Source organism: Agelaius phoeniceus, chromosome 9 (genome assembly GCF_051311805.1).
Source record: "Agelaius phoeniceus isolate bAgePho1 chromosome 9, bAgePho1.hap1, whole genome shotgun sequence".
NCBI lineage: Eukaryota > Metazoa > Chordata > Aves > Passeriformes > Icteridae > Agelaius > Agelaius phoeniceus.
In genome coordinates this window covers 13,791,811-13,818,284 of record NC_135273.1, presented here as the reverse complement: position 1 = coordinate 13,818,284, position 26,474 = coordinate 13,791,811, and the positions used below count along the sequence as shown (strand labels likewise).

The window sequence follows — 26,474 nt, the reverse complement described above, 5'->3', positions numbered from 1 at the left end:
GCAGATCCTGCCATCTGTGATGGATCCTCCATATGCCTGGCTGGATCCTGCACATGCACCCGAGAGCTGCTGGAGGGCCCCAAGGCAACACTTAGGCTTGAGGTCCGAGCTGGAAAGCCCAAGGGTACCTGTGAAGCTCCCAAACCTCCTTCCCCCACATCAGCTCCAGTGCTGTGGGAAAACCACTAGTTGTTGCTTTTTTTTTCCTCTCTTTTTTTGTTGGGATGAATCTGTGCCTGCTGCTGCTCTGCCCAGTGCCAGTGCTGTGCCAGAGGGTCCCACATGACACTGGCACCCAGCATGGGCCAGACCAGGAAGAAAACCTGAAGCAGGGCTGCCCTCCTCACTGGGCCACCTTCACCTAAGGTCACGGAGTGCAGTGATGCCTGCCTGTGCCAAGGAAAGTTAAGCAGTTACCGGGAGGTGGCCACGGGCAAGCCGTGAGTGCTGGAGAGGCAGGGAGGCCCCCATGCAAAGGTCATGCAGGTACAGCTCACCCAGAGTCCCTGCCGGTTCCGTCCAAAAGCCTGGGGACACATGCAGGGACACAGGGCAGGGGCCAAGGACCGTGCTGGGGGCTCCAGCTACTTCGGGGCAGGAGGTGGGGGTCACAGCAGAGGGCTGCCGCAGGGGCAAGGTGGGCAGCGGAGCAGGCTCTCGGCAAGGGTGCTGTGGCGGGGGGGCCGCCGGAGGGGCCAGCAGCGGCTCTGGCAGTGTGGGGTGAGTGCTGGTTCTCTTAGACAAGGAGGGAGCAACCCAGGCAGAGGGCTGGTGGGCGGCCGGCTCTCCCATGCGGGCCAGGGCAGGGGCCGGGGTCTCTGGGGGAGATGCAGGATGTCAGGATGGGCTGGGGCCAGGAGCGGGGCTGCCCCTCGGGTGGAGGAGGGGTGCCAAGGTGCAGCGGGGAGGGGTGGGCAGAGGGCTCTCCCTGGGCAGAAGAGGGGCCCGGCGCGGCCGGACAGACCCTGGCGGGCCGGGGCGGAAGGGGCGGCTCTGTCCGGCCCTCCCGCACCTCCCGGAGCCACCCGCGCCGCGGGCTCGGTGCGGAGCCGTGTCCCGCTGGGGAGCTCCGCCTGCCGGGACGGGACCCTCGGGCCACCTGCCCCGCGTCCACCGGGTGCGTCCGCGGCACAACCGGGAGCGACCTCCGGCCCCTCCCGCCCCTGCCTCCGGCTGCGGTTCCCGGAGCTCCGGCGGCGGGGCGGGGGATGGAGCCATGCGGCGTGGGAAAGCTCCGCGGGGAGCGGGGATGGAGCCCAGCGGGCGCCCAGCCTTTGGGGAAAAATGCTGTCTGGGGACCCCTGAGGCTATTCCCCGCTTGGGGGGACCGGGACGCGTGTGGAAAATGCCGGGTTTGCCGCAGTGCCCCATTTCGCAAGGTTTTTAGATGCAAAACCTGCTTCTGTGGCTACAGCTGGTTTGTGTTGAAACTCTGAACGGCTCCACGCACCCCATCCCGAAAGGATGCAGATGGTGTGGGGCGGAGCGGGCGGGACGGCTGCCCTCGGGATCACCCTGGGCCACCCAGCTCCTGGGCTGGGGCAGGAGGAAACCAGCACGGGCAGGGGAGCTTAGCGGAGAGGGAGGAGAGGGACTCTTCCCCATGCCTGCGTCGGGACAGGTCGGTGGTGACCCTGACCCCGGTATAGGGAGGCGGCCCGAAGCGGCCGAGTGCCAAGAGCCGTAAGGGGCAGGGTGGGGCGATCCCGGCATCGCCGCCTCCCCCGGCAAACAGCTTGTCAGCAATCACCGCTGAAACTTAAACCACAGACCTGGGCGCTGGCACGCTGCGGCCGGACCCTGCCGCAGCGGTGGGTGCAGAGAGGTGTCAGAGGACTGGGTGAGTGCTCTGAATCCGTTCCACCCCCACAGCCCCTGGGTCCCTCCTGGGCACCTCCTGCTTGGCTTCCCACCCCACTGCTGACAGGGGTGGGGATGGGTGCACCCATCCTTCCTCGGTGCTCTCCCGCAGCTCTGTGCTTCCGGGCAGGAGCGGGCAGGTGCCTGATATTTTTTCTCTCTGCATTTCCTGGTCGGAGGCAGGGCAGGCTGGGTGGTCCCGAGCTCCGACGACACCGACAGCTCCTCTCGGTGCCCAGGTGTCCACAGGAGCTGCTGCGATGGAGCTGGGGAACATCTGGAAGCCCACGTACGGCCCTGGCCTCGAGGCGCCGGGGAGCAGCACGCCGGGGCTGGTGGCGATGGCACACGGCTTCCTGCGGCTGGTGCAGCCCAACGCCCTGCCCACAGGTGGGTGCATGGCAGAGGGGGCTGGCAGGGCTGCAATGGCTGGGGTCATCGGGAATGGGATCCCAAGGATTGCCAGCTGTGTCCTGCTCATGTCCCATAACTGTGGGGCCATCTTAGCTGGGCCCCAGGACAGGTGTTAGAGGTAGTGCCACCTTGCAGACTCCTGCCCCATCCTCCCTCCAGGTAACTTAATCATAGGCTCCCAAAAATGTGCAGAGCAAACCCCACTCTGCCTGCAGGCTGTTTGCCTGTCTTGCAGCCCTCTGTGTTTGCTGGCCACCAAGAGCAGAGTATCCTGGTGCCAGGGGCAGCACTGTGTGCTCTCCCTGTGCACTGCCCTGCTTGCCAGCGCTTGCTGTTCTCCTGTCGCTGTCACAGCTCTGTCCCGATGCAGCTGCAGGTTTGCACAGGTGATACCAGGACCCTGCAGCTGCTCCATATTCATGGGGGAAGTGCTGCCCACCTGGAGGGAAATGCCACTCTGGGTACTGCCATTGTGCATCCTCCTTCACTGGCTTCGACCCCTGCTCACAGTGAACATGCTGGCAAAGGTGTGGCTGGCAGCACAGGTCCTGCTTTGTGGACCTGCGTCACACAGACACCAGGGTACAATCAATGTCCTCATGTGCTATCAAGGCTTGTAATGAGGGCATGTGGCACAGGGAGAGAGAGCCCTGGGAATGAAAGAGGCAGTGTGGCAGTTGGCCTTTGCCCCCAGTACTCACTCCTCACTGGCAGTGCCCTTGGGTTTCTCTGCAGGAGGGCAGCCCCAGGGCAGTGTCCCTTATGCCCATAGTGGTGAGGAGCTCCCTTGTTCTGTGAATTCCTGAGAGCCTGGGAGCTGGCAGAACTTTTCCTGGGTGCAAAAATGCTGCATGATGTGATGGCTGGGGAGGGGAGCTGCAAGGGAGAAAAATGCCATACTCAGAGCTGGTCTGAGCTGCAGGTGATGCCTTGGGCTGGGAGGGTTGAGCAGGGTCTGGGGCCCTCTTGGAGAGCTCCATAGGGCCCAGCACCTATTCACAGCCCTCTGTGCTTCTTGTCTCCCAGAGCTGATTAATTTTGAGCAGTCCCAGAGTGGGTTCAGCCAAGATAACATCAATGAGGTGAGCAGGCAGCTGGGGTGGGGAGCTGGCAGCCCCAGAGCATCGTGGGCTGGGGGATGCTGGTGGGTGCTGCTCTGAGGCTGAGCCCTGGATGCTGGGTGGCAGCAAGGGGACATGTTCTGCTCCCTGGGGGACCCATTTTGTCTGTTTGGGTCTGGACAGGGTGCGCAGAGCTGAGGGACCTTTGGGGACACCAATGTTACGCTGCTTCTCATTCTTCCTATCCCAGCTGCTGCTCTATGAACGGGGTTTCCTGGTCTGCGTGGCCATTGGAGTCCTCCTCATCATCCTGGTGCCGCTGGTGGGATGCTGCTTCTGCTGCTGCCGCTGCTGCGGGAACTGCGGGGGCCGCATGTACCAGAAGCAGCGCCGGCGGATGCGCTGCCGGCGCCGGGCGCTCTGGGCCTCCGTCCTGCTGCTCTCCGCTTTCCTCCTGTGAGTGCGCGGGCCGGGAGGCTCCGGATGGAACCCAGGGGTGGCTGGAAATGCCGGCGCTTGGCGGCCGTGCCAGGAAACTGCCATTGTTCACGAGTAGATCGCGGCACGGCGGGACAAAGGAGAGGAAGCAGCGGCGGTGGGGAGCTGGCCCCGGGGGGCTGCGCACTGCAGACCTTGCAGCCCTTTCCCGACAGCCTCCCCACGGCTACCGGGCTCTGCCGTGCCTCAGTTCCCTGCGTCCCTTCTCTCTGGTCCCTCGGGGCAGGCCATGGGCTGGGATGCACTGGAAGCAGGAGTCACTGGTGTGCTCCAGACCCTGCAGGCTGGGGTTTGTTTGGGTGGATTTGGAGGGTGCTGGGGGGAGCATTGGGACTGACCTTGCCACCCGTCCCTTGCAGGGCTGGTGGTGTCTGTGCCCTCATCAGCAACACCCGCTTCTCCCAGGCTGTGAAGAGCACCTTCCCCAATGTGAACAACACTCTGGACAACATCCACACCTACCTGGCCTCCATCCCCCAGGCACGCATGGGCCCCTGCCACGTCTTGGGGGCGAGGGGCCGGGCGGGAGGAGCAGCCCAAATAGCCCCCTGGGGAAGGGCAGCAGAGAAAACTCCCCATCCTCACTGACACCACACCTCTGTCCCTACAGCAAGTTGATTTTGTCATCGACAAGAGCGATGTCCCACTGAACTATGCCAACCACAGCCTGCAGGGTGAGGGTGTGCGACGGGAGGGGCTGGAGCATCCCCAGGGCCCTGTGGGAGCTGCCCCAGGGCCGGGGGCACTTGGGCAGTGCGAGTGTTGTGTGGGTTTACCTTTCTGCCCTGGGGGTGGTTGCTGACCCTGCAGGCCCCTGGGCTTGTTCTTATGGGGATGTCTAAAGGGTCTGGGTCTGGAGGCTCTCCCAAGCTCCAGCTCTGCTCCAGTTTCTGCTTTCCCCTATTCAGGCTCCTCTCTGGGAAGGGTGATGTGGGTGGTGGGAGAGTGAGGATATTCCCATTGCCCCCCACCTTGGGGGTGGGTGAGGGAGGGGTGCTGATGGTGTCAGTGTCTTCACCAGCTTTCCTGCAAGCCCCAGGATCTTGCAGGGATCCTGTTTTTGACACCACCTCTCCCATCTCTGCAGACATTGGGCCCAAACTGGGCAATATGATCACCTCCCACATCAGGAGCAGCACAGATGGGGCTCTGGGATCTCTCCAGAGCCTCTTGCAAGGTACTGGCCCTATCCCTGGGAGACTGGCAAGGGACTCAGGGGGATTAAGACATAGGGTGGCTGCATGTTTGTGTAAGAATCCCATGGAGGTGGATCCCTTTGGCCTCCCAACTACACCCTGGGACAAGTGCCATGACTTTGGAGGTGCCCCTATGTTGCATTTTTTCATGGGTTCCCAAGGTTCAGCTGGATGAGAAGGAGTCCCTGCCACAGTGGCAGGATGAGGCCCTGAGCTCCCTGCTCTCTCCCCAGGGATGGAGACACTGAACGGCACCTTTGCCAACATTGCCATCGGCCGCTCAGACCTCGAGGAGCTGCAGAGCAACTACAGCCAGGGGCTGGTCAGCCTGAGGGACAGGCTCAATGGCACCCTGCAGAAATGTGGCCCCCCCTGCAGCGGAGTGTCCCTGGAGGGGCTCACCTTCACTGCCAACTTCAGCACGGTGAGGGGGGGCAGGCTGTGGATGAGGGGCCCCCTGCCCCAGCCCCCACAGCTTCCTCACTCCAGGCTCTTCCCCACAGATCCCAGGTGTGGAGCAGCAGCTGGAGGCACTGCGTGAGGTCTCCAAGTCAAACATAAAGTCTGATTTAGAGGAGGTACGGGGTGTCTCCTTTGCCCAGGCACAAAGCTGGGTGCTCCTGCAGCTGCTGAGGCTGTGCTGACAGGCTGTGGGTTGGGAAGAGCTCTGTCAGGAGTTCAGTGTGTCACACGGAGGGAAGGGCTGGCCAGAGGTCTGCTTGCTGTCCCAGCCATCCCTGCACACTGCTAGGGTGGACTGGTGCTGTGGGGAGCCTGGCTGTTGTGTGCTACTAGTATCTGGGTTCAAGGGGATGTGTTGCTCAGCCCTGGATTGCAGGCAGGGATGTGAGTTTCATGCTGTGCTTCCCTGGATGCAGGTTAACAAAACACTGGGCATGACCCCTGACAAGGTGCAAGAGCAGTCCCAAGAAGTGGTGGCAAGTAAGCAGGGCTTTGTGTGCTGGCTTCTCCCTCTTCGAGGATTTCCTCCTCCCTTCTCAAGCCATTCTTTCCTGGAGGCCTGCAGCCCTGGCTGTCCCCAGGGGCTATCATGCCAATGTCATCCTTGGCCATGACTGCCCCTTTCCTATCCTTCCTGAGTCCCCTCTGCCCTGCAGGACCTGGGCAGCAGCTCAGAATGTCAGCGTGTCCCCATGCCTTGCAGAGAGCCAGGACCAGCTGCTCCTCATCAGGCAGGAGATCAGGAACTTGCAGGGAAGGTTGCCACTCTGGGATGTGGAGCAGAAAGTTGGGGCCTTTGTGAACAATGCCACATCCATGCTGGAGAAGTACAGGGAGCCGATTGTGGCCTGGGACGGGCTCAGGTGGGCGAGGGGCTGGACTCCATTGTCTGGGGGGTTTTAAGGCTCTTCCCATTGCTGGAGGTGGGGCCTTGCTGGGTGGTGGGGTTGTGGGTGCAGGGTACTCAGAGCTGTGCCTTGCAGACACACATGCCCCTTCCCTACTGTGGTGTCTGGGACCCTTTTTCCTCCCCACGAAGGCAGCCAGTGGGCTGCAGGGTGCTGCTCAGGGTCCCAGGTTCTGCTGCCTGACTCCCGCCCTTTGTCTTGCCCCAGGTTGATCGTGTGTGCCCTCCTGTGCTGCACGGTGCTGCTGGTGGTCCTCTGCAATGTTTTTGGGCTGCTGCTGGGGCCCCTGGGGCTGAAGGAAGGTGTGCTGCCCACACAGCGCAGCAGCCTCTCCAATGCTGGCGGGAACTTCTTCATGGCGTGAGGCTCAGCTGGCTGCCAAGGACACGTGTGGGAGCGGTGGGATGGGTGGGCAGGGCTGCCCTGGGAACACTCGAGCTCCTAAATCATCACTTTACTGCAGCTTAATGGCCTGCCCCGGAGTGACTCCCCGTGCAGGTGGTAAATTGGTCAATCGTGGTGCTGGTGAGGCATTTGAGGGGAGCCTGTTTGCCCTGTGATGGCAGCGAGGGCTGGCAGTGTGAGCGTGGGTCCTGCAGCTCTGCGGGGGAGCACTGGCTTGCAAAGCTGTGGGAAGCCATTCTGGAGTCCAAGCTCCAGGGCAGAGCCTGGTCATGCTCTGAGGTCTGAAGGCAGAACAGAGACAAGCTTGTGGGAAGGGTGGTGTTCCCACAACTGTGGGGTGTGCAGCCCCTGGGCTCTGCGAGCTGGGGGCAATGCCAGCATCAGTGCTGGGCTGCTGGTGGTGATGGCATTTCTGTCCCGGCAGAGGAGTTGGCTTCAGTTTCATCTTCTACTGGCTGCTCATGCTGCTGGTGATGATCATCTTCGTGCTGGGGGGGAACATTTACATGCTCTTCTGTGAGTCCTGGCGCAACCAGGAGCTCTTCCAGGTAAGCTTGTTGTGGGGAAACTGCCTGGAGATACTGCTTCCTAATGAGGACTGCTGGTAGAGCAGAGGCAGCACTAGCCATTTAAGATGCTCTTCCAACGTGTCCTGTCCTGCTCTATGTCTAGTTTCTCCATCTCTTTCCTTGCTCTTAGCTCCTGGACACCCCTGGCCAGATCCCTAACTTCAATCTCTCAGAGCTGCTGGGCCTGAAGGATGACATGACAAATTTCTCAGAGATATACAGGTGGGTCTGAGCCCTGACATTGTGTTCTTGGTGGGGGTAGAGCTGCTCAATGCCCTCAATAATCTCCAGGAGCAGGGCAGCTTGCCCTACCTTCCCAGGCTGTGGGTAGGCACTGATCACAGGGAAGGAGCAAGGTGCAACCTACCTGCACAGGTGAGGACATGCTCTTGAGAGAAGGTGGCCCTCACCTGCCCTGTTTTACACCCCATGCCCCCATCCTGCAGGCAGTGCCAGCAAGATGCTCCCCTGTGGCAAACTCTGCACTTGGACCAGAGCGTGTCCCTGGATGAGCTCTTGAATATCAGCCAGGTGAGTGTGGGGGTGCCAGGGTCTGGAGGGCAGGAATCCAGACCAAGGGCTGAGGGGACAGTGAGGGGCGAGCACATGTCCCATCATGGCCCCCTTTGCTCTGGCAGTATGCAGGAGACATCTCCACAGCTTTTGAGAAGATGGACATCACCCTAAGCCCCATCTCCCTGATCAACCAGAGCCAGACAGACCTGCTGCTGAGGGCCAGTCAGGCTGCACAGCCTCCCAACTTCACCCTCACCCTGGAGCAGGTGTGCTGGGTGTAGCCTGGTCTTGGGATCAGGGTGGGGGTTTGGATGTGAGTTGAGGAGGTCTATTGCACTCTCCTTTTTGCTGCTGTGAGAGTCCTCTGCCATCTGTGCAACCTGTTAGGGTAACAAGGCACATCCTCTGCCTAGAAGGCCCTGGCTCCACTCTGTCCCACAAAGAAGGGGTATAGCTCCCCTTGTGAACCCCATTCCTCATTCTCATGGCTCTGTCTCTGCCTTTTCCAGCTGGATCAGAATATGACCCAAGGAAGCCTCCTGGATCTGGCTGCAGAGTTGGAGCAGCTGGTAAAAAAAGTGGTGAGAGACCATGAGACCCCAGGGCCATAGCCACCCTGTCCCCAAAGCCACTGGTTACTGGGCTCCTCTGTGCCTGCCTGGGTGCTGAGGGGAGGCACAGAGCTGGGCACTGCTGACTGCAGCACTTCCAGGGCACAGACGTGAAGAAGGACCTGGAAAATAATGCTGGTGAACTGAGGGAGCTGGAAAAGGAGATGCAGGCGAGCTTCTCTGGGCCACTGGTGAGCGACGCTGGGGCACGTCCTGGGGAGGCTGGGCTGGGCTTCCCTAGAGCTCAGAGCCTGCTGGCACGGTCTGGGGTCCGCACCTCTGATCCCCCTTCTCTCTGTCCCCAGCAAAGTCTGAAGGAGAACATCCACTCAGTGCAGAGTGGGGCTGCCCAGCTGGAGGTAAGCTGCACAAGGGGAGTGCATGCCAGTCCCGGGCACCCTGCAAAGCACCCTCGAGGTCCTGCAGTGGAGGTGGTGGGGCTAACCTGCAGTCTGGGGGCTGCTGTGGCACTCTTCATGTGCTGCAGGGGCTGTTCATGGGGTAGAGGGAGGGAGGCCATGGACCCTGCCAGGCACAGGCTCCCTCCACCTGAGGTACCTGGCACTACCAGCGTGTCACTGCTGGGAACACCACAGCTCTGAGAGGATCTGCCCCAGGGAGTGCTGCTAGCAGGGCTGGTGAAGTGCAGAGGCCCCGCTTAGATCACAGTGCTGAGAGCAGCTTTCACCTCAGGGACAGACAACAGCTGCGCTGGACAAAGCCAACAAAACCCAGGAGTTCCTGGAGAGGGAGATGCCAAACATCATCAAGAACGTGAGCTTGCCTTGCCCTGCTGTCAGGTCACACACCAGACCCCCTCACCAAGACCTCCCTCTATACAAGGAAGCCAAACCTTGTCTGGCTGCTCATCCTGCTTGCCTTCCCTGAGTGTCTCTTGCACCTCTGGGTGCCCCCTTCCCTTATGGCATCCCTGGCAAGGGACTGGGGTGGGGTGAAGCATTCAGCCCTGTTGCTGCTGGGCTGAGGTGGTCTGAGAGTCCTGATCCTGACATGGAAGGGACATGGGGCATGGAGGGGGCTGGTGGTGCAACATCTCCACTCTGTTCTTGCCCCTCCAGGAGACATTGGCCTTCCTGGAGCAGCTGTTGGATTTCTTTGAGACCTACATTTCATGGGCCAAGAGCAGGGTAAGCTGAGCCTTCCTCAGTGAGGTGCAGAGAAGGGGAGAATGAGCTGCAAGGCTTGGTGGATGCTGACATATGCTGTCTCCACCATGTCCCCAGGTGACAGAAGATGTGGCACGTTGCAAGCCCATAGCTCAGTCCTTGGATAATGTGGAGGCCATTGGCTGTGACTATATCATGGACTCTGTGGTGAGTGGGGCAGTGGTGTGTAGAGTGACACACACATGTGGGGTGGCAGTGAGGTGCTCTTGTCCTCCTCATGCACAGGATAAGGGATGCAGGGAAGGATCAGGGATGCACAGGAAGCAGTGCTCAGCTTCTGCCCAGCAAAGTGCTGTGGCTAAGAACAAAGGCCAGGCTCTGAGGTGTGAGTGGTCATTGGGGAGCACTGGGAGCAGAAGAGATGCTCCCAGTCACTCTCTGGACCTAATGGCTCTTCCTGCACCCTATGCAGAATGCCTTCTGGTTCAGCCTGGGCTGGTGCACCTTTTTCCTGCTGCCCAGCATCATCCTGTCTGTCAGACTTGCCAAGTTTTACCGCCGCATGGATATTGCTGATGTGTACAGGTGAGCAGCAGCCCCAGCCCCTGGGACCACACTGGGTCTGGGGTCCCCCTGCCACCTGCTCCTTCATGTCCTGTGGTAGCCTGTGGGGCTCATGCTAAAGCAATGTGGGCTGGGGAGAATCTGAGAGGTGACTTGGGGTCTTCAGCCTCTGAGGATGGGGATGTCCTGGAGCTTTTCTCTGCCTGCTCTGAGCCTCCTGGTAGGGAGGGCTGACAAAGGTGCATTCCCTTTGGAGGAAGGAGCCTGGCAGGGCTGCAGCCACAGCCTGGCTCGAGTCCATCACCTGACTCACTGTGTTTGGCACCATTTTTGTGCTGGAGCACTGGCATGGGAGCCCATGGATACTGTGCAGAATGCAGTGTGCTGTGTGGTTGGTGGATTGCCACGAGGGTGCAGTGCTTGCTCACATGCCTGTGGCCACCAGTGTCCTGAGGCTGTCCCCCAGCCCTCTGGGCCACTCTGCCTGGCAGTTCCACCACCAGCACAGGCACTGACCCCTGGGGATAGTGAGCAGTTTCTAGTTGGATTTCTGACTCCTGAGGGCTACATTGTGGCCCTGTGGTGCAGCTGCTGTGCTGGGGGTTCCCCAGCTCCTGCCACCCCTCTGAGCTGGCTGGAGACATGGGCTCAGCTGCCCAGGAACCTCAGGGAGCTCAAGCTGAGGCATAGGGAGCTGGTGCTGCTGAGCATGGGGCCCTGCTCTGCCTGCCTGGGGAAGGAGCCTCTAAGAGCCAGTGCTCTCTGATCAGATCAGACAGCCAGGATGGAGGGGACCACAGCACCCTGAAGCCCATTTGCTCTCCTTTTGTGACCCATGGGACACCCTGTCCTACTGTGAGATGTTGTCCTGTCCCACAAGACATCTTCTTGCCCCACTAACACTGTCCCCTCTTTTTTCCTCCCCTCTAGGAATGAAGACTTTGAGATGTAAGCTACTTACACTGCCAGGTCCCTTTGTGGGGTGGGGGGCAGCCCCTGTAGGTACAGGGGGGTCAGGGGTGTAGGTACAGAGGGAGGGGGTGGGGACCAGGGTGAGTGCAGACCAAGGAGTGTGCTGGTACCAGGGGATGGCTGTGAAGGTGGGACTTTTGTAGTGCACGCAGTTGTGGTGTCCCCTATCATCTTCCCACACTCCCAAGACTGGAGCTGCTGCTGGTCCCACTCTCCCAAGCTGGTGGGTTTGGAGAAGCTGTCTCCATACCCTATTTCCTGTGGGGCTAGGTGATGGGAGTGGGATGATATTTGACCATCCCAGTGCATCCTCAGCTGTCCCTTAACCCCCTCTGTGGTTAGGAGTGACATATGTGACCTTGGTTTTGCAGGCCACCAACATTCAACTCCTACAAAATCCCCAGGCCTTCCACAAGGCATTAGTTCCCATCACCCACAGATGGAGGAGGAAATGGACAGACTCCCCCCCACTTGAAAAATGTGACTATTTATTTTTGCAGGGAACCTGCCTCTTTCCAAGGCTGTAATTTTTGGTGTCAAACAATAAATGGTGTGTTTGTGTGCACTGTGGGATGTGACTCTGCTCCTCAGGTCTAGCAGTGATGGAAGTAAGCAGGGTTAGGGGCTGGAGGGTTCCCCACTGCTGGCGCAAGCTGAGGCTGTGCCTGGGACCACAGGGCTCTTTCTGGTGTTCCCAAGTGTGCTCTGCCCACAGCCAGCCTATGGGTGGATACAGGATCACTGCTCAGTGTCACCAAGACTGGGTGATGTCCCCTCACTGGGCAGCCCTTTGCACCTCTGACTGGGTGCCAGGTCCCTCCCTGGGACAAGCCACACAAAGAGCCTCCTGTCTATGAAGTGCCACCCCAAGCTGTCCTCAGCACATAAGCCCTTCCCTCTGGCAACCCTAGCATGTATCATCTGTGGATTTCCAGTGAATTTATGGGGTGCCTGCAGCCCACACCTCCTTCTCTCTGCACCGGTGCCATGGGTACTTTCTATGCTCACCCCTGCACACACTGTGCTCTGCACAGATAAATCAAGGGTGACGTGGTCTGGAGCCTTGGGCTGAGTTCAGGTATTGCTTTGTGCTGCCCCTTGGAGTAAGTGCAGGGCCCATCCCGAAAGCTGTGTCAGGCACAGGGGATATACGTGAGCAGCTTGACTCATTTCCTTTGTTGCAAAGTCCAAGTTTCTCTGGAGCAGAGTGAGAGGGCCAGGCCAGCTCCCCCTCCACTACGTGCATCTCTTACTGTTTTTTCCACTTGCCTTAGGATCTAATTGCTGGTTTTTCCTTTGGGCTTTATCTGAGGCTGCACCGGCATTACCTCCTGTCCCCCCCCCAGCAGAATCTGACTGCAAGAGAGAGCCCTGTGCTTGCCTGTAAGTCAGCTCAATGTGTCCTTCAGATTGCTTTGGCCCCTGCTTCCCCCAAGGATGCTCACCCTTCCTGGTTCTTGGTGTGAGATATCCAGCAACCCCTTGGAAAGCACTGAGCTCTGTTTTCTGCCCTGGACCCTCAGCCTCCAGAATTCTATTTCCTGTTTGTGTGGGGCCCATACATGGAGGCTTCTGCCCCCAGGCCTCAGGCTGTCCCTACTGTGTCATGTTCCCACTTCCTCTTCCCTTGCTGTGCCTCGGGGATGCTGTGTCTTACACAGCACTGCTGCTGGCTTCACTTTCTGCTTGCTGGCTTTGTGGGCTTTGCTTCTTCCCTGATCTGTTTTCTGCAGAGCCAGTGCTGGAAGGCAGGGAGCTTCACCCTCATTCACTGTGTCACTGTGGCTACCTGCATCCAAACCCAGCCCTGGCAATGAAGATGTCCCCCCCAAATGACTGCACAGCCTTTGCCAAGGTGTGGGGCTTGCTCTCAGCAGCTCCCCATTCAGTGCAGCTCCAGGGCAGTGTTCCAATCTCTGGAGCCATGGCTCTAAGAGGTGCTGGGCTCCATCCATGACCTCCTCCCAAACAGCCCTGGGAGGGGGGTGACACCAGAGTCAGGCAAGGCCACCAGCTGCCTAGAGAGGAGGCAAGGACAGTTCTATACAGAATGCCCACAGTGGATGCCACCAGCTCTCCTCTCAGGCCCCACTCCCTCCGCACATGTGTGGCAGCTGCCAGAGTGAGAGGGAATCTCACAGTGCCCCATGGCCACAGCACAAGGACCCCCCCAAGGAAGGTCTCATCAATTACCACCCAGTCTCTAGGGAACCATTGCAGCACTTCCTCTTAGTCAGGCCTTTTTCCACCACAGGGACTTTCCACAGCCAAGCCTTTCTCTGGGGGAGACCCTGCCACATCTTTACAGTGGTTTCACAAACAATAATCTCTCCAACGGCAGCTCTGACACTGTGCCTGGCAGCAGGATTTTGCTGGGCCAGCCAGGTGCTCTCTGTTGCTAGTTTTCCTAAAAAATAGAGAATTTGCAGCTCTTGAGAAAAAAATCTTCCCTTCCTCAACTCTGTTGGGCCCAGCCACAGCTGTGCATGGCCTGGATGGCCCTTCCCTGTGGCACACAGCTGCGGCCTGCCTGTGCAGACTCTGCCTCTGTGGCTTCATAGTGGTAAGCAGCTAAGTACCACAGAGGTAATGAGCTGCCTGGGCATGCTCTCTGAGCCCAGCTCTACCAGTTGTGAGCCATGCTGGGCAGCACCAGAGAGATGAGCCTGGCCACTTTTCACCAGAGGCAAAACAAGACTCCCCTCCTCCTAAGGGTGTGTACCCTCATAACATCCACCACCACCTCAGCAGTGCTTTAGGAACCTTTATTTTTAAAAGGAGTCTGTCTTCCACACTTAAGACCACTCTCAAGAGGATTAATGCAGGTCAATCTCCACAGCCCAACAAGGCACCAGACAGCTCCTTTACACCAGAGCCCAGAATGCAGGGGCAAAGCCACAGCGAGGGTCTCCCTCCTGGTGGAGGGGACCAGGCACGGGGCACCTGAGAGAGGCTGGAACCTGGATCTTCCTGCACAAACTGCTCTCAAGTTACATCGATTTTGCAAACAGAGGCACAATATGAGCCAGACAACCCTGACAAAGCCCCTTTGTATGCAAAGGGCAAAGGTAGAGGAGATGGGAACGGAGGGCTCGGGTGTCCTGCAGCATAATCTAAGCTTCCACAAAGGAAAGGGAAAGGCAGGGCCAGCCCCAAGCTCTCATAGCCTGCTGCAAGCTTCTTAGCTCAGCAGAGAGTTTGGGTACTGTCTGGGACAGAGAGATAAGGGAATTAGGCTGCTCTTTTCAGCTAAGTAGCTGCAATCAGTCACAGCTACAGGACTGATCCCAGAGGAGCTGTGGCGAGACAACGTGTGGAGTGCTGCAACTGGCAGTGTGTGTGCTGGGATCCCCAGTGCCATGGAGCTGTGCCACACTGGCCTTTAGCATCTGACTGAGCCCAAAGCAGCAGCACTCAGTGACCCAGCTGCAGGAAACATGCTGTTTCTCACAGGCAGAGCTTGGAGGTACCACCCAGCTCACTGAGCAGAGAATGGGGAGGAAAGACTGTGTACTGCCTACCACTCCACCACCAGTACCAGAGGATCAGGGAAGTAGAAGTGGAGCTAGAAAGGAGCCAAACAAACCAAAAACAAAGTGCTTTGGGCAGGGAGCAGTTCTGTAGTTTTGTAGTGCAGCCAGCGTTTTCATCTGCCAATGCACCTGGCATTTGCTCCTCCACTGGCACATACACAATTGCACTTGCTAGGAATAACCAGAAAGCCTGCCCTTCCTCAGAGATCCCCCAATCTCAGCCACCCAACAGGCTCTTCAAGATGCTGCAGGGATGCTTCAAAAAGGAGCAGGCTTCTGTACTGCCAACACAGGTAGGATTTCCCTTCCTTGTGCACCCAGGGCTTGGGATGAGGATGACATTGTCCTTCCCCCCTTCAGACAGTGTCATCCTGTAGCAGTGCTGAGGGCGAGGAAGTCCTTGCCACAGATGGCTGAAGAATATCATCAGCCGCTGCTTTTGAGGGGATTTTGTGCTCTCGGGGTGGGGTGGGAGGGGGGAAGGTGCTGCTCTGCAGGGCATCTGAGTACATCTCGTCCTGGACACTGGGACGCTGCACAACCCTTTGCAGCAGTGGCTTAAGCAAGCCCACAGTCAGCTGGTTCCCCTCGCTGGAGAAGGGCACTGGGTCCTCCTGGGAATGAGGGAGGTGCTGCAGGACCGTGGTGAGGATGTCTGAGGTGGTGAGTTCAGCAGGGCACAGTGGCCACAGCCTGTCCAGGTAAGGGTCCAGCTCCCGGTGCTGGGCAAACTCAGCCAGCAGTGTGATGAATATCTCCTTGTTAAGCAAGGGGCTGAGTTTGGAGAACTTCTCTGCCACCTCCACCACCCGCTGCCACTGCTTCAGATGGATGAGAAGGTGCAGAGCTTGCAGAACAGCCTTAGGTCTCTTGCTGCAGAGCAGCAGTTCCAGCTCCATCTCCTCATCTGCCTTGCCGTGTTTGTTCTTTTGGGCCAGCACTCCCAGTGCTCTCTTGTACAGTGGCACCCGGCCCTCTGGGCCCTCCTTGCTGCCGTATGACCAAGAGCTGCTAACGTACTGCTGGGTCAGCTCCACAAAGCTGGGCAGCCACTGGGGTTTGAACCTCAGGAAGGAGGCACAAATGAGCTCAAAGAGTGGGACCATCCCATTCTGACCCACCTCCTCCAGCTGCGGCTGACACAGGACCTTCTTCCAAACTTCTGGGGTGGCCCTGGCTACCAAGAGGCCATCCCCATTGTGCTGCAGCTGCAGGCAGCTCCTTGTGGCCTTCCAGGCAGCCTTGGGGAAGGAGGCAAAAACAGAGTTCAGATAGGCCAAGTTGTCTTTGTCCATGTCAGACTGCAGAATGCGGCTGACCTCCTGCTCCACCAGCTCCTTGCAGTAGCTTTCCACCTCACTCTCTGGGGCACACACCACGCAAGTCTTGAGGAGCTCCAGGCTCATGTAGCTCTGCAGCTCCAGGCTCACTGTGCTCAACAGCTTGGCGTAAGAGTCTTGTAGGCTTCGGGCTGGCTTCTGCTTCTGGTGGAGGCTGTGCTGCAGGATGGCAGCGAGGACCACAGGAGCCTGGAACGTACCACCTTTCTTCAACTTCTCCACTGTCAGCTTGGAGCTGCTGAGGCTCCTCCTCTGATAATATCTGCAGGCCTCCTCAAACACCATCTCCACCAGGCATGGCTCAGGCCTGCTGTTGTCCTCAGGTTTGGAAAAGCTAAAGCTGTAGATGCCACTCTGACTGAGGAGCTGGATACTGTCCTCCTCTCCCTGGGACTCCAGGAAATGCACTTCTTTCATGCTCAGGACTTCCTTTTCTACAAGCCTTCCACTGTTCTGGTCGACAAGGTACAGTACTCCAGCCAGCACACAGGCCAGGATGCTGCCAAAAGTCTTCAGCTGGACAGGACTCCCTTGGGCCAGAGGGCCACCCTCCAGGTCAAAGATATGCCTCTGTGTCCCATCTGGCTCCACGATACTCACAGAACCCTTTGTGCTCACCAGCAGCAGACCCCCGCTGTTGGACACAGTGGAGGTGTGAATGTCCAGAGGGGCAAAACCTGAGAGAAGACCCACAGAACCCAGCAGGAGCTTCTTGAAGTCTGACTCACTGCTGGAGCGCAGCACCTTGCTGTGGATGAAGCCTGCAGAGGGGGCTGTGATGGTGAACTCTGCCTTCTCTGGATGCCAGATGAGGAGGAATTTGGAAGTGGTGGCAAAGCCGGCAGCAGCAGGCACTAGGAAGACATGCTGGGGAGAGGCCAGGACCTGGTACTCGGGGCTGTTGTGCAGGACTATCCTCGCAGTACCCAGCCGCACGCCTTGCTCCCCCAGCTCCAGAGCACGGGCACAGACACAGAACCTGAAGGCGCACTTGCTCACGTCCGAGTGAGCGCCCAGCGGCGGCCTCTCCTCACACCACACCAGGCTGGCTCCCTGGCTGCACACGGACACCACTCGTGCCCGGGCACCCTGGCACAGCTCCAGCGTCTGCAGCAGCTGCCAGCCCACGGCCACCACAAAGTGCCACACCTCGGTCCGGCCGTGTTCCCACACCACGGCCAGCACCCACGAGACCGGTACCACAGGGCTCTGCAGGAAGAGCAGTCCCACAGGGGCTGGCTGGGGCGGCTGCCAGCTCCTCTCCAGGTCGGCTCCAGCGATGCTGTGGCGCTGGAAGGCCACCACCCGCGGCAGGGCGGGCGGCCGGCTCTTCTGCAGGAGCAGGACATGCTGCCCGTCGGGGCTGGACTGGACGTGGCTGGGCTCTTCTCCGCGGCACAGCAACTCCCGCAGCCAGTGGCCTCGGCTGAAGTCACTCAAGTCGGAGACCTGCCGCAGCTTCATCCTGTCAGCGACAGCGTGCAGCAGGGCGAGCTGGGGCCCGGAGCCACAGCCAGCACTCAGTTCCCTCCCGGAGCCCCGCCACACCCTGCTCCCGTCACCCTGCTCCCGGCACCGTGCTCCCTCGGCTCTCTAGGAGGTCCCCACAGACACCTCGGACACCTTCCCCCCGCGGCGAGCCGGTTCCGCGGCAGCGACTGCCAGGGACCGGCCGCGCCCGGAGCTCTCCGCACACCCAGCGCCGCCCGGGAGAACTCCGCGCTGCTCCGGGCACACGCCGGGTCCCCCTCCCGCCGGGACCCACCTGCCGCGGCGGCAACTGACGGCCCGGGCCCGGGCCCGGGCCAGTGGCAGCTCCGCTCGGCGCTGCGCAGTCACGGGGCCGCGGGTTTCCGGGCGGAGCCGCTCCGCGCCGCCACGGGCCGGCCCGCTCCTACTTCCGCCGCCGGTGCCGAGCGGGCTGCGGGGCCGCGTACCGAAGGCGACCCGCGGGTCCCCGCGGACAGCGGGGCCATTTGTTACCGGCGTGCGTGTGTACGTGCGTGTGTCAGTGCCCGCGGGGCGAGCCGAGCTTCAGGCGGCCCGGGGAGGAGCCTCCCCCGCCCGCCCCGCCTGCGGGAGCCGCGGCCGCGCGGGGAACCGGCGGGCGCACGCGCGGCGCCTGCGCGGTGTGCGGGGAGCGGCTGCCCGTAGGTGAGTGCGGGAGCGGCGGGGGGGACACGGGACCCCGCCCGCGGGGCCGGGCGCCCCCCGCTGCCCCTCCGGCACCGGGGGCTCCGCCTCACCGGGGGCTCCGCGGGGCGGGTGCGCTCCCCGCCGCGAGGGGCCTCGCCGGGTACCGGCACCTCATTCCAGGGCCGCTCCCTGCCCACCCCGGTTAGCTGCGGGAGCGGCCGCACGCAGCCCGTGCAGCGGGAGGCGCTTCTCATGGCCCGCCGGTAACGGCGCGGTGCCCCGGTGCGTGCCCCGGGTGCCGGCCCCGAGGAGGCCTCGGGGCCTGCCGCAGCCCAGCCCTTCGGTGTTCGTGGGCCGCACCGTCCCCGGCTGCCTGCCGGTGGCTGGGGCTCGAGATAACTCCTAGGGAAAGAACGAGCGTTCGCTGATCATTCCGGTTGTGTGGTTTACCTCACCCTTCTCCGAACACTTGTGCGGGCAAAGCAAAGGGGAATAGCAATAGGGGCAAAGCCGTGGGAGCTTGCAGTGTTTATTGTGCTGAAGGCAGAAGCGCTTGCTGCACGAGCAAGCTGCGGCCTGGGTGAAACCCTGTTGCCTATGTCACTGTAGGAAAGTTTGTTCATCAGCAGAGACTGTAATCCGAATGTATGGTGAGAGCCAATTAGGGGGAGCGGGTGGGTGGAATATGCAAAGCAATGAGATAATTTGAGTCATTGCGATACGTGGTGGCTGTAGTTCACCAGCTGTTTGAGCTCTAGTAGGAAATGTGACAAAAATGTAGAAGAGGAATTTCAAGGGGAGGAAAGGACAACAGTTTGGCTTTCCAGTGATAATAGGCTGATCCACTGTGTCATTTATAGCACTTCTGGTGTGTGCAAAGAGATACTGTGGGCAGGGTACATACAGTGTAAAAAAGTTAAACAGTTATTAACTAGCATGCACAAAAGGAACAGTGAGGCTTTAATGGGCTGCTGGGCTAAGCATTCATCTGCTCCCTCCCCCAGCTAACACACCAGGCAGCCATGCAGACATCCCTTAGGAGGGGAAGGGTCAGCCTCTGCTGCTCAGAGTTGCTGTATTCTGGCTCCCTTTTTTTTTTTTTTTTGAACTTACACCTTTTCATGTTTGCATTTTAACTCCTGAGTACTTGAGACTAGAGTACTTGTGCTGCTGATGGTCTGTATCTCAAAAATGCTACCCACTCTGCAGCTCTACCTTTCTTATCTTGGCATGACTGTACTGTGCAGCTTCTTAGAACATAGCAGCTACCTCAGAAGTCAGAGCCGAGGTCATGCAGCTGCACTGTATTCAGCATGGGCCTTGGATCCACACCACCAGCTGAAGCCATGGGAAAAGGGCAGGGGAAGGTTACAGGGAGAGTGTTTTTCTTCAGAAGGAAGGCATTTGAAATAATCTGCAGGTGACATGAGCTTTTAGGTGGGAGTTGTAAAGGCAGTGCAGAATATTTCATGATAAACTATGTCGGATGGATTCTAAAGAGCTTGAAAAGTGAAAACCCAAAGTCATTTTCTGACATGAGAGAGCTGGTCATGGTAGCCAGGAACACAGAGAGAAAGTGTGGTGAAATGAAAAAAATTACCTTGTATGAAAATGGTGTGAACAGATGCTGGTGGAAGCATGCAGCGCTTGTCTGGATGGACTTGACAGGAAGAAGTGTAGCTAGTTGGTGGTGTAAAGTTGATGCATTGGGTGTTATTTTAACTGGACATATAGAAATTAATGCAGTTATGCACGAAGTGTTAATTGTAGCTCAAATGTTACTCTTTTATATCATTGCTAAAGAGGTGCAATGGGAGAGGTAGCATGTGGTTGTATTAGCATTGGGAAGCTAATTTTCTAATTTTTTGAGAGGTAGAAAATAGGTCAGAAATGGCATAACTAGATTGTACTATGTAGAAGCACATAGACTGCTCTGAGTGGGATGGAAGGAATTTCTAGTAATATATATATATATATATATATATACACATACACTGTGGCTGTGTTGGAGGTTGTTGCTTTGTACTGCAGAAAAAATAGGATCTCTATGGGTTTTTTGTCATCAGCACACCTTCAGAATATGTTTCTCATTGTGTACTGCCTGAAGGCACCTGGAAATTCTGCAGCATGGCTCCAAAGCTGGTATGCTGTGTTACTGTTTCCCTTGTTGGTGGGTTGAGCACCTTACAGTTGTAGAGGAAAGCACAGTTTGAGCAGTTTTTATTCCAATGGCCAATATACAAATGAAATTATAAACAATGGATCAAATATAAAAGCAGTGTGGATGTACTTGCACAATCTGTAGCTGCCAATGCAAGAGTTTGTGGAGAATAAGCTGCAAAAGGACTTATGGCAGAAATTTGGCCATGGTGGTTTCTAAAGCATTGAAAAAAGCCCTATGTGTTCTTGATCTGTTTGTTTTCAATAGTGGTCTGCTGGGCTGCTGATGGGAGGTCCTGAGGTTTTTAACAGAGGAGCTGGGTCCAGGCACTCCCTGTGCACTGGGATTCATAAATTCTTGTGCTGGGTGCAGGTTGTGTGTTGCTTCCAGTGATGGATGGGCTCTGGGACCTGTGTTGTAACTGCCTGTTGTTCAGGTCCAGTATTCACTCTGCACATTCATCACATGGATGAAGTGCCAGTTTTTCCTGGTACTTCACTGAAGTATGAGTGCTTAGCTTGTAGCACATTGCTTTAGAAGCTGTGAGTTAACTTTTAGACAGGGGTTTATCCCCTCCTCTTGCATGATGGAGGCAGTTTTTGAACAACTTTCCTCTAATCCTGAGTGATGTACCTGCAGAGCACCTTGAAAGGCACAGTATGCACACTGAGTCCCAGGTGCATACACTCAAGGAGGGAGGAGGCAATTGCTGCCTTTGAAATGTTTGAACAGGTAAGTCCAATCTCAGTAGCTCTGGCAAGTCAAGGGACCTTGGATTCAAAAAGCGGAAGTATTTTAGTTCTTATTCAGAGTCTTTATAAAATTGATTGAGGTTCAGGGCTTTGACATTAACAAACTAATCCCATCATTTTCACAGCCTTTTCCGGGTAGTGAATAAATGGTTTGCCAAGTAAGTCTTATGTGAAAATACAATTTTGCATCATCTGTATTCTTTTTGTCTAGCCAAGAAGTGTTGCAGTATATTTTGTGAGGGGTCCACACTGGAAAAAATACACTTATTCATGTTTGGTTGTATGTGGGGGTTGTGTATGTGCATTTATAATCATGAAAACTTTCAGGTTTGTTAGCCAAGGCAATTGAATACAAAATGCTGTGCTTGATGGGCTGCATGCAAGATTACACAAGTTACAAGTTTTGGATCCTGATGTCATTATGGTGTAGATGTGCATTAGTGTTATCCTCTTGACAGTATTTTTGCTGTTAAAAGACAGTCTATGGAATACTAATAAGTCTGTACAGGAGCTGAGTGACAGTGTGAAGCATTGTGTAGCAGTTCTCAGTGTGCACAAGTCTGAGTAAATCTCAGACTCAAAATGCCAGGTTCATTTTCCCTGTGGCTACTCTAACAAAAAGCTAACAGAGCTGTGTTCATCGGAATGTCGTATGTTTGGTTGGAATCTCTGTTAGGAGTCCTGGAGTGAAACAGAAAGGAGGTGCATGGTTGGATGTGCTCATCTCTTCCTGACTGGATCAGCTGATCCTGGGGTTGATGAGAGATAAAGCAAGAGTCTGCCTGAACTTGTGTCTTTTATCTTCCTGCCTTTGAGCTGCCAAGACTCGTGCTCTGTCAACTTGTCTTTTAGTTCCAGATGAAGCATCTTGGATCTTCTGCTGCGCAGCAAAGTGTTTGTTGTTCTAAAACTCCCCATGCGCGTGCTTCTCGTGGCCCTGAGGGGCAGTTCTCCTGTGCAGTCAGTGAATACAGCAGGATTCACTTAGCAGCATGTGTTAATGGGAATGACCTATTGACAGAATAAATTATCCATTTGAACCTAAAATGTGGAAAATGCACTGATGTCTTTTAAATGTGGTGTTTAAAGGAAAATTGTTAATTATCATCAGTGTTGTTGTTTTCATAAGCTGTCAGGGCATCACGATAATTTGACACCTCTGCAACTTATTTATAAATGTTTTGTGCATTTAACTGTTGTTTTCTGCAGCTGAGTAGAAGGTCTCCATTAGCAAAATGCAGTTTTCTGTTTGTCTTTATGACATCTAGAAAATGTAATTGCATAAAGTGAAAAGAAAAAACCATTTGTATGACCTGATCATCATAGGTCACGAAACAAACACAACCTAATAAAGCATTGGCATGAGAAGCATGGTTAACGTTTCTCTCCTTGCTCCTCCATATGCTCATTTGTAGAATAGCAAATTATAAGCAAGAACATTATTTAATCCTTGCCTCTGGCAGTTGTCTTTGTATGTGCTCTGTGCAGCTTTGATTGAGAGAATGTGAATCCTAAGACCCATTTTGACAGAGACTAGAATTTTCACATGATCATGTGATCCTTCTGGTCCTCACCCTTTGTATCTTAACATATTTCAATTTTTCTGTCTTTCTGGAAATGGAGGAGAAGGGTTAAAATACAGCTCTGGAAATCCAGGGACTAAGCAGAGCTTATTGATCCCCTCCCATTCATGTACACATTTGATGTGAGAATGCTGACCTAGAAGCACTGAGAGTTAGTTTATTAGTTTTGACATTGGGATTCGTTAGCTGTAATTCAATTAGAAGCACACTGATGGATGTGTTTGTATGCTGGGGCTGGCAGCTGTTTCAGGTTCAGAAACTTACAGTTCTAGTAGGAAAATTGTTTTGTGCAATCTTACCCAAGATTTGTATTCCTAGGCTAAAAGTGACATCACTCTTGATTTGGTTTTTAATAGATTTCTCAGTGTTTCCAGTTGTGTTTCTAATTAGAATAATGTCTTATTTCCCTTGACAGTTTAAAAATAATGCAAAGTCTTTAAAAGTGAACCTATCAAGATGATTGAATAATGTTTTCTTTTTTGTTTGTTAGTTGGAAGCTTCTTCCATCTTAGTTTGATACATAGACCTACTAGGCTACGGGAATAATTTTGGTTTTGACAGAAGGTTATGGTGCAGTTGTTGCTAAGCTTTCTTCAGGGTGTCTTAGGGCTCTTTCCATCTCACCCCAGCCCATAACCAGCCAGCTGGTTCCCTTCCTAGTGGGAAGACAACACCTCTCTCCTTATGTAAATGTTAGCTTTTCAGGTGTGAGATCTGCTGCTCTCTGTCCCTTCCCATCCTGGCAAAGCTCCTTCCTTTTGCACCTGGGGCAGGGTCTTTTGCAGCAGAATTGTTTTTCCAGGCCTGGAAATGTTTTTCTGCCCCTTAGAACCAATATTTATGGCTAAAGGGATGGATGTTTGAATAACTGTCTCTGGAAGCCTGAGAGTCCTAGTTGAGAACAGAGTTGTAAGTCAGCTAAAAATTGCCTGCAGTGGAAAGAATGTAGGGGACATTTGGAATGGGAATTCAGTAGTTGGTAGAACTTGGTCTTTGAGGGAAAGGCAGATCTAAGCCTGTGGCAGGGGGTTCAGGCAGTCTGGATTGAGGCTACATCCAAAGCTCCCTCCATGGCTGCCAGCTCAGAAAGCTCTGGGGTCCTGATTGGAACAGTGAACTTCCCTCTGTGTCCATGATTTATCATGGCTGAGTGCAACTACCACAGGAGCCTCCTATGCTTTCCTGGAGCGTGACTTAAGTCAAGCCTCTGTGTGTGGGATGCTGTTGCCATATGTGTAATTACCTTTGGGTGTATGGGAGAAAGTCTGGGAGCTCAGGGACATGAGAAGGGATGGCATTCCCTTTCTGCTGAGTACTTGTGACATTCTGCAGTGATGGAGGAGGTTAGAACAGTGCTAAAGCTGTGATGCTTGCCAGGAAAATCTGTGACTGCAGATAAATGTGTATTTGCGAGGTCAGAGTAGTGCTGCACTTGGTAGCATCACACATGAGGTTGAGAATATGTGGCAAGTTGTGTGTTCTGACTCAGCCCCTGGAGTGGGTTGTCTCTCACAGAAGGCTCAGGACCACATTACTTTGTGTAATGGCTCATTTTGTAATAAGGATACTCCTTTTTTTAATAGTATAATCAGTAAAACACCAATTAATGATAGTAAAACTCTGTGGTTTTAGAAAACCCTTTGCTGTCAAATGGATAATTAAATTAATTTGGTTAAAAAAAAAATCCCTGTAAAGCTTGTCCTCTGTCTTGCATCCTCCTCCCAAAACTGAACCACATGGAATGCTTTTGGGGTTGGGCTTCCTCTCTGGCTTAACTTGCAGAGGAGCTGGCCCAGATAAGGATGCTAAGGTGCAGGGGGAGATGTGAACAAGGGTAGGAGGGCTTTATGGAGGCTTTCCTTGTGTTAGATGCCATTTCAGAGTACAAAAAGCAGAATTTGAAGTGCTTTGTTAGGCAGCAAATTAAACAGAAAAGAGAAGACTTTCTAATAGTTTCAGGAGCTTCATGTCACCAGATGCTTTTGAGGCTTGACCAGCATCAAAAAAGACTGGGTACCTATTTGTTATCAAGTATCACAATTCCTCCAGTGAGATTAAAAAATACATACTCTTCTAAATGTAAACTGTGTTGGTCTGGATAATGAATCAGTTTCTAATAGAGAAGAATTAAAATTTATCCATAAGAAGCTTATTCTGTTTCTGCCTGTGTGTGGAATTCTGCATGTCTTTGAAATGGGATGTAGAGCTAGATGGGTCCTTTGATCTGATTTCTTATCTGGTATAGTTATAAATGCCCCTACTTAGAGCTTGTGAGACACTGTTAGTATTTCCGTGCAGTGAAAAAAATCTTTGATGGTTGAGGCAGGCCAGATATGCCTTGAAGAAAAGTTCAAGTTTTCTAAGCTTTTTTGTCTGTTCTTCCCTTCAGGGTATACAGCATGGCCCAAACAGAGAAGAAAGGTGGGCTGCTCCGGAAATCTTCAGCCTCCAAGAAGCCTTTGAAAGAGAAAGTGGTGTTGATGTATGATGAAATTTTCACGGTAAGCAGTTGAGCCTCTCTTTTTTCTAAAGGATTGTGTTAAATTTTCTTGGTTTAGTTTATGCTGAGGGTTTTTTTCCAGTGGATTTCTTTCCTCAAGGTAAGGCCTGCACAGTGTAGGCACGTGCTCCAGGCTCTCCTGTTGTCCTGCAGAACTCTGTATTCTGCTCTTTTCCAAAATATCTCTGTGTCCTGTTGCTTACCAGAACCTACCATCTATGGAAAGTCGTGGCTTTCCCAGTGTTTCTCAAATAACAATTCAGAAAATAAACAGAGGCATCCCAATTGAGAGCTGCTTCTCTTGGTCCTTCTTTCTTCTGGTAATCTCTGTAGCCAGAATTCTGCACTTTGAGACCTCTTGGTCATCTGGCAGATGATGCTGACTCTGAGCTACATATGATAAAGACTTTCTTTAAATTCTGCCTGAATGATTTCTTTGCCCTCATGCCTGTTCCTTTTCCTTACAGACAGAGGACCCCAGTACATGCAACCCTAGGTTTTGGGAGGAGCTATTTCTCATGAAGGTAACAGACCATGAACATCCTGTTGCTGTTCTGCCTACAAAGTGGCAGTCAGACAGTGTAAGGACTTCTATTTCTAAGGTGTTGGTGATGGTATAATGTGCCTGAACTGCTTCTTAACCTGACAGGTCAACCTGGAGTATCTAGAAGGCAAGCTGGAGGCTCTGGATGGGGAAGAATTAATGAAGATAAAAGACAACATCAACTGCTTGTTTCAGCACTGCATCCAGGCCCTGGGTGAGGAGCACCCAATCAGAGTGGTGAATGCATTACAGGTACCACGCTGGGGGACAGGGAATGCTGTCTTCTGATGAGGCCATGTGTTTGTTGCTGGTATCAAACACCTTGTGCTTGTTTCTTTGTTACTGAGAAGTGATGTCTACAGGGTAGTTGCTAATTGTTGTCTGTGGAGGTTCCAAACATTCATAGTGTCCGCTCTTGGCACAGCAATAGGTGGTTTCAGAATTCATGGGGATCTGGTGATGGAGGATGAAATGGATGGCAGTGAAGAATCAAAGGAGCTTGTTCACATTGCAGGCTGTTAGTTTGGCATCTCAAAAGTACTTAGGCTGTGTAGTTGTGTTTTACTTTCACCTCTTCTCCCTTATTTCAGCTGCCTTTTTCAATTTCCATTTGGGTCAAAAAAGAAATAAAGCTCTGGAGAAGCTAAGTGTGAAATTTACGCAGGAAATTGCCGCAGCTGGACACTTCCTAATTGGAAGCTGTGAAGAATTATCACTCAGAATTCATAGCCATTTTTGTGCAGATTGTTCCTTACCAAAGCT

At 54.9% G+C, this 26,474-nt stretch overlaps 3 protein-coding genes across 8 annotated transcripts in view; 2 read left to right on the top strand and 1 right to left on the bottom strand.

The window, feature by feature from the left end:
- The first annotated feature begins 991 nt into the window (after positions 1-991).
- On the top strand, positions 992-11,728 carry LOC129122877 (prominin-1-A-like). Of its 5 annotated transcripts, none has more exons than XM_077182975.1 (25): positions 992-1,117; positions 2,044-2,250; positions 3,301-3,356; positions 3,586-3,791; positions 4,193-4,313; positions 4,444-4,507; positions 4,921-5,010; positions 5,263-5,453; positions 5,533-5,607; positions 5,908-5,971; positions 6,195-6,354; positions 6,607-6,759; positions 7,229-7,352; positions 7,504-7,595; positions 7,820-7,904; positions 8,012-8,155; positions 8,399-8,470; positions 8,602-8,691; positions 8,806-8,859; positions 9,194-9,274; positions 9,580-9,648; positions 9,745-9,834; positions 10,100-10,212; positions 11,122-11,139; positions 11,535-11,728. In XM_077182975.1, the coding sequence occupies exons 2-25, from the start codon at positions 2,121-2,123 to the stop codon at positions 11,584-11,586; spliced, it is 2,394 nt and encodes a 797-aa protein (XP_077039090.1). In that variant the 5' UTR covers positions 992-1,117; positions 2,044-2,120; the 3' UTR covers positions 11,587-11,728. The 5 variants fall into 5 exon arrangements, with proteins under 5 accessions (XP_077039090.1, XP_077039089.1, XP_054492907.2 ...); XM_077182974.1 differs by having other exon boundaries at positions 1,016-1,117; positions 2,040-2,250; XM_054636932.2 differs by lacking the exon at positions 992-1,117 and adding an exon at positions 1,719-1,840 and having other exon boundaries at positions 2,040-2,250.
- Positions 11,729-13,914: 2,186 nt separating this feature from the next.
- Positions 13,915-17,933, bottom strand: HPS6 (HPS6 biogenesis of lysosomal organelles complex 2 subunit 3). 2 transcript variants are annotated; one of them, XM_054636934.2, is made up of 2 exons: positions 17,802-17,933; positions 13,915-17,501 (listed from the first exon to the last, which is right to left on the bottom strand). In XM_054636934.2, exon 2 carries the CDS (start codon positions 17,498-17,500, stop codon positions 15,053-15,055), a length of 2,448 nt encoding a protein of 815 aa, XP_054492909.2. In that variant the 5' UTR covers position 17,501; positions 17,802-17,933; the 3' UTR covers positions 13,915-15,052. The 2 variants fall into 2 exon arrangements, with proteins under 2 accessions (XP_054492909.2, XP_077039091.1); XM_077182976.1 differs by having other exon boundaries at positions 13,915-17,530; positions 17,802-17,923.
- Positions 17,934-18,041: 108 nt separating this feature from the next.
- ARMH3 (armadillo like helical domain containing 3) overlaps positions 18,042-26,474 on the top strand; it is a 123,403-nt gene continuing 114,970 nt past the window's right edge. Inside the window, exons 1-4 of the mRNA XM_054636936.2 lie at positions 18,042-18,190; positions 25,058-25,169; positions 25,636-25,692; positions 25,818-25,964. Coding sequence (XP_054492911.1) covers positions 25,068-25,169; positions 25,636-25,692; positions 25,818-25,964 — 306 coding nt within the window. The 5' untranslated portion in view covers positions 18,042-18,190; positions 25,058-25,067. The remainder of the gene's footprint in view (positions 18,191-25,057; positions 25,170-25,635; positions 25,693-25,817; positions 25,965-26,474) is intronic.

Bases quoted from the DNA above. Each gene is read 5' to 3' on its own strand.
- HPS6 (XM_054636934.2), bottom strand. From the start codon at position 17,500: ATGAAGCTGCGGCAGGTCTCCGACTTGAGTGACTTCAGCCGAGGCCAC.
- LOC129122877 (XM_077182972.1), top strand. From the start codon at position 1,936: ATGGGTGCACCCATCCTTCCTCGGTGCTCTCCCGCAGCTCTGTGCTTC. The intron at 3,792-4,192 runs GTGAGTGCGCGG...CGTCCCTTGCAG, and splicing joins CTGCTCTCCGCTTTCCTCCT to GGCTGGTGGTGTCTGTGCCC. The intron at 7,353-7,503 runs GTAAGCTTGTTG...CCTTGCTCTTAG, and splicing joins GCAACCAGGAGCTCTTCCAG to CTCCTGGACACCCCTGGCCA.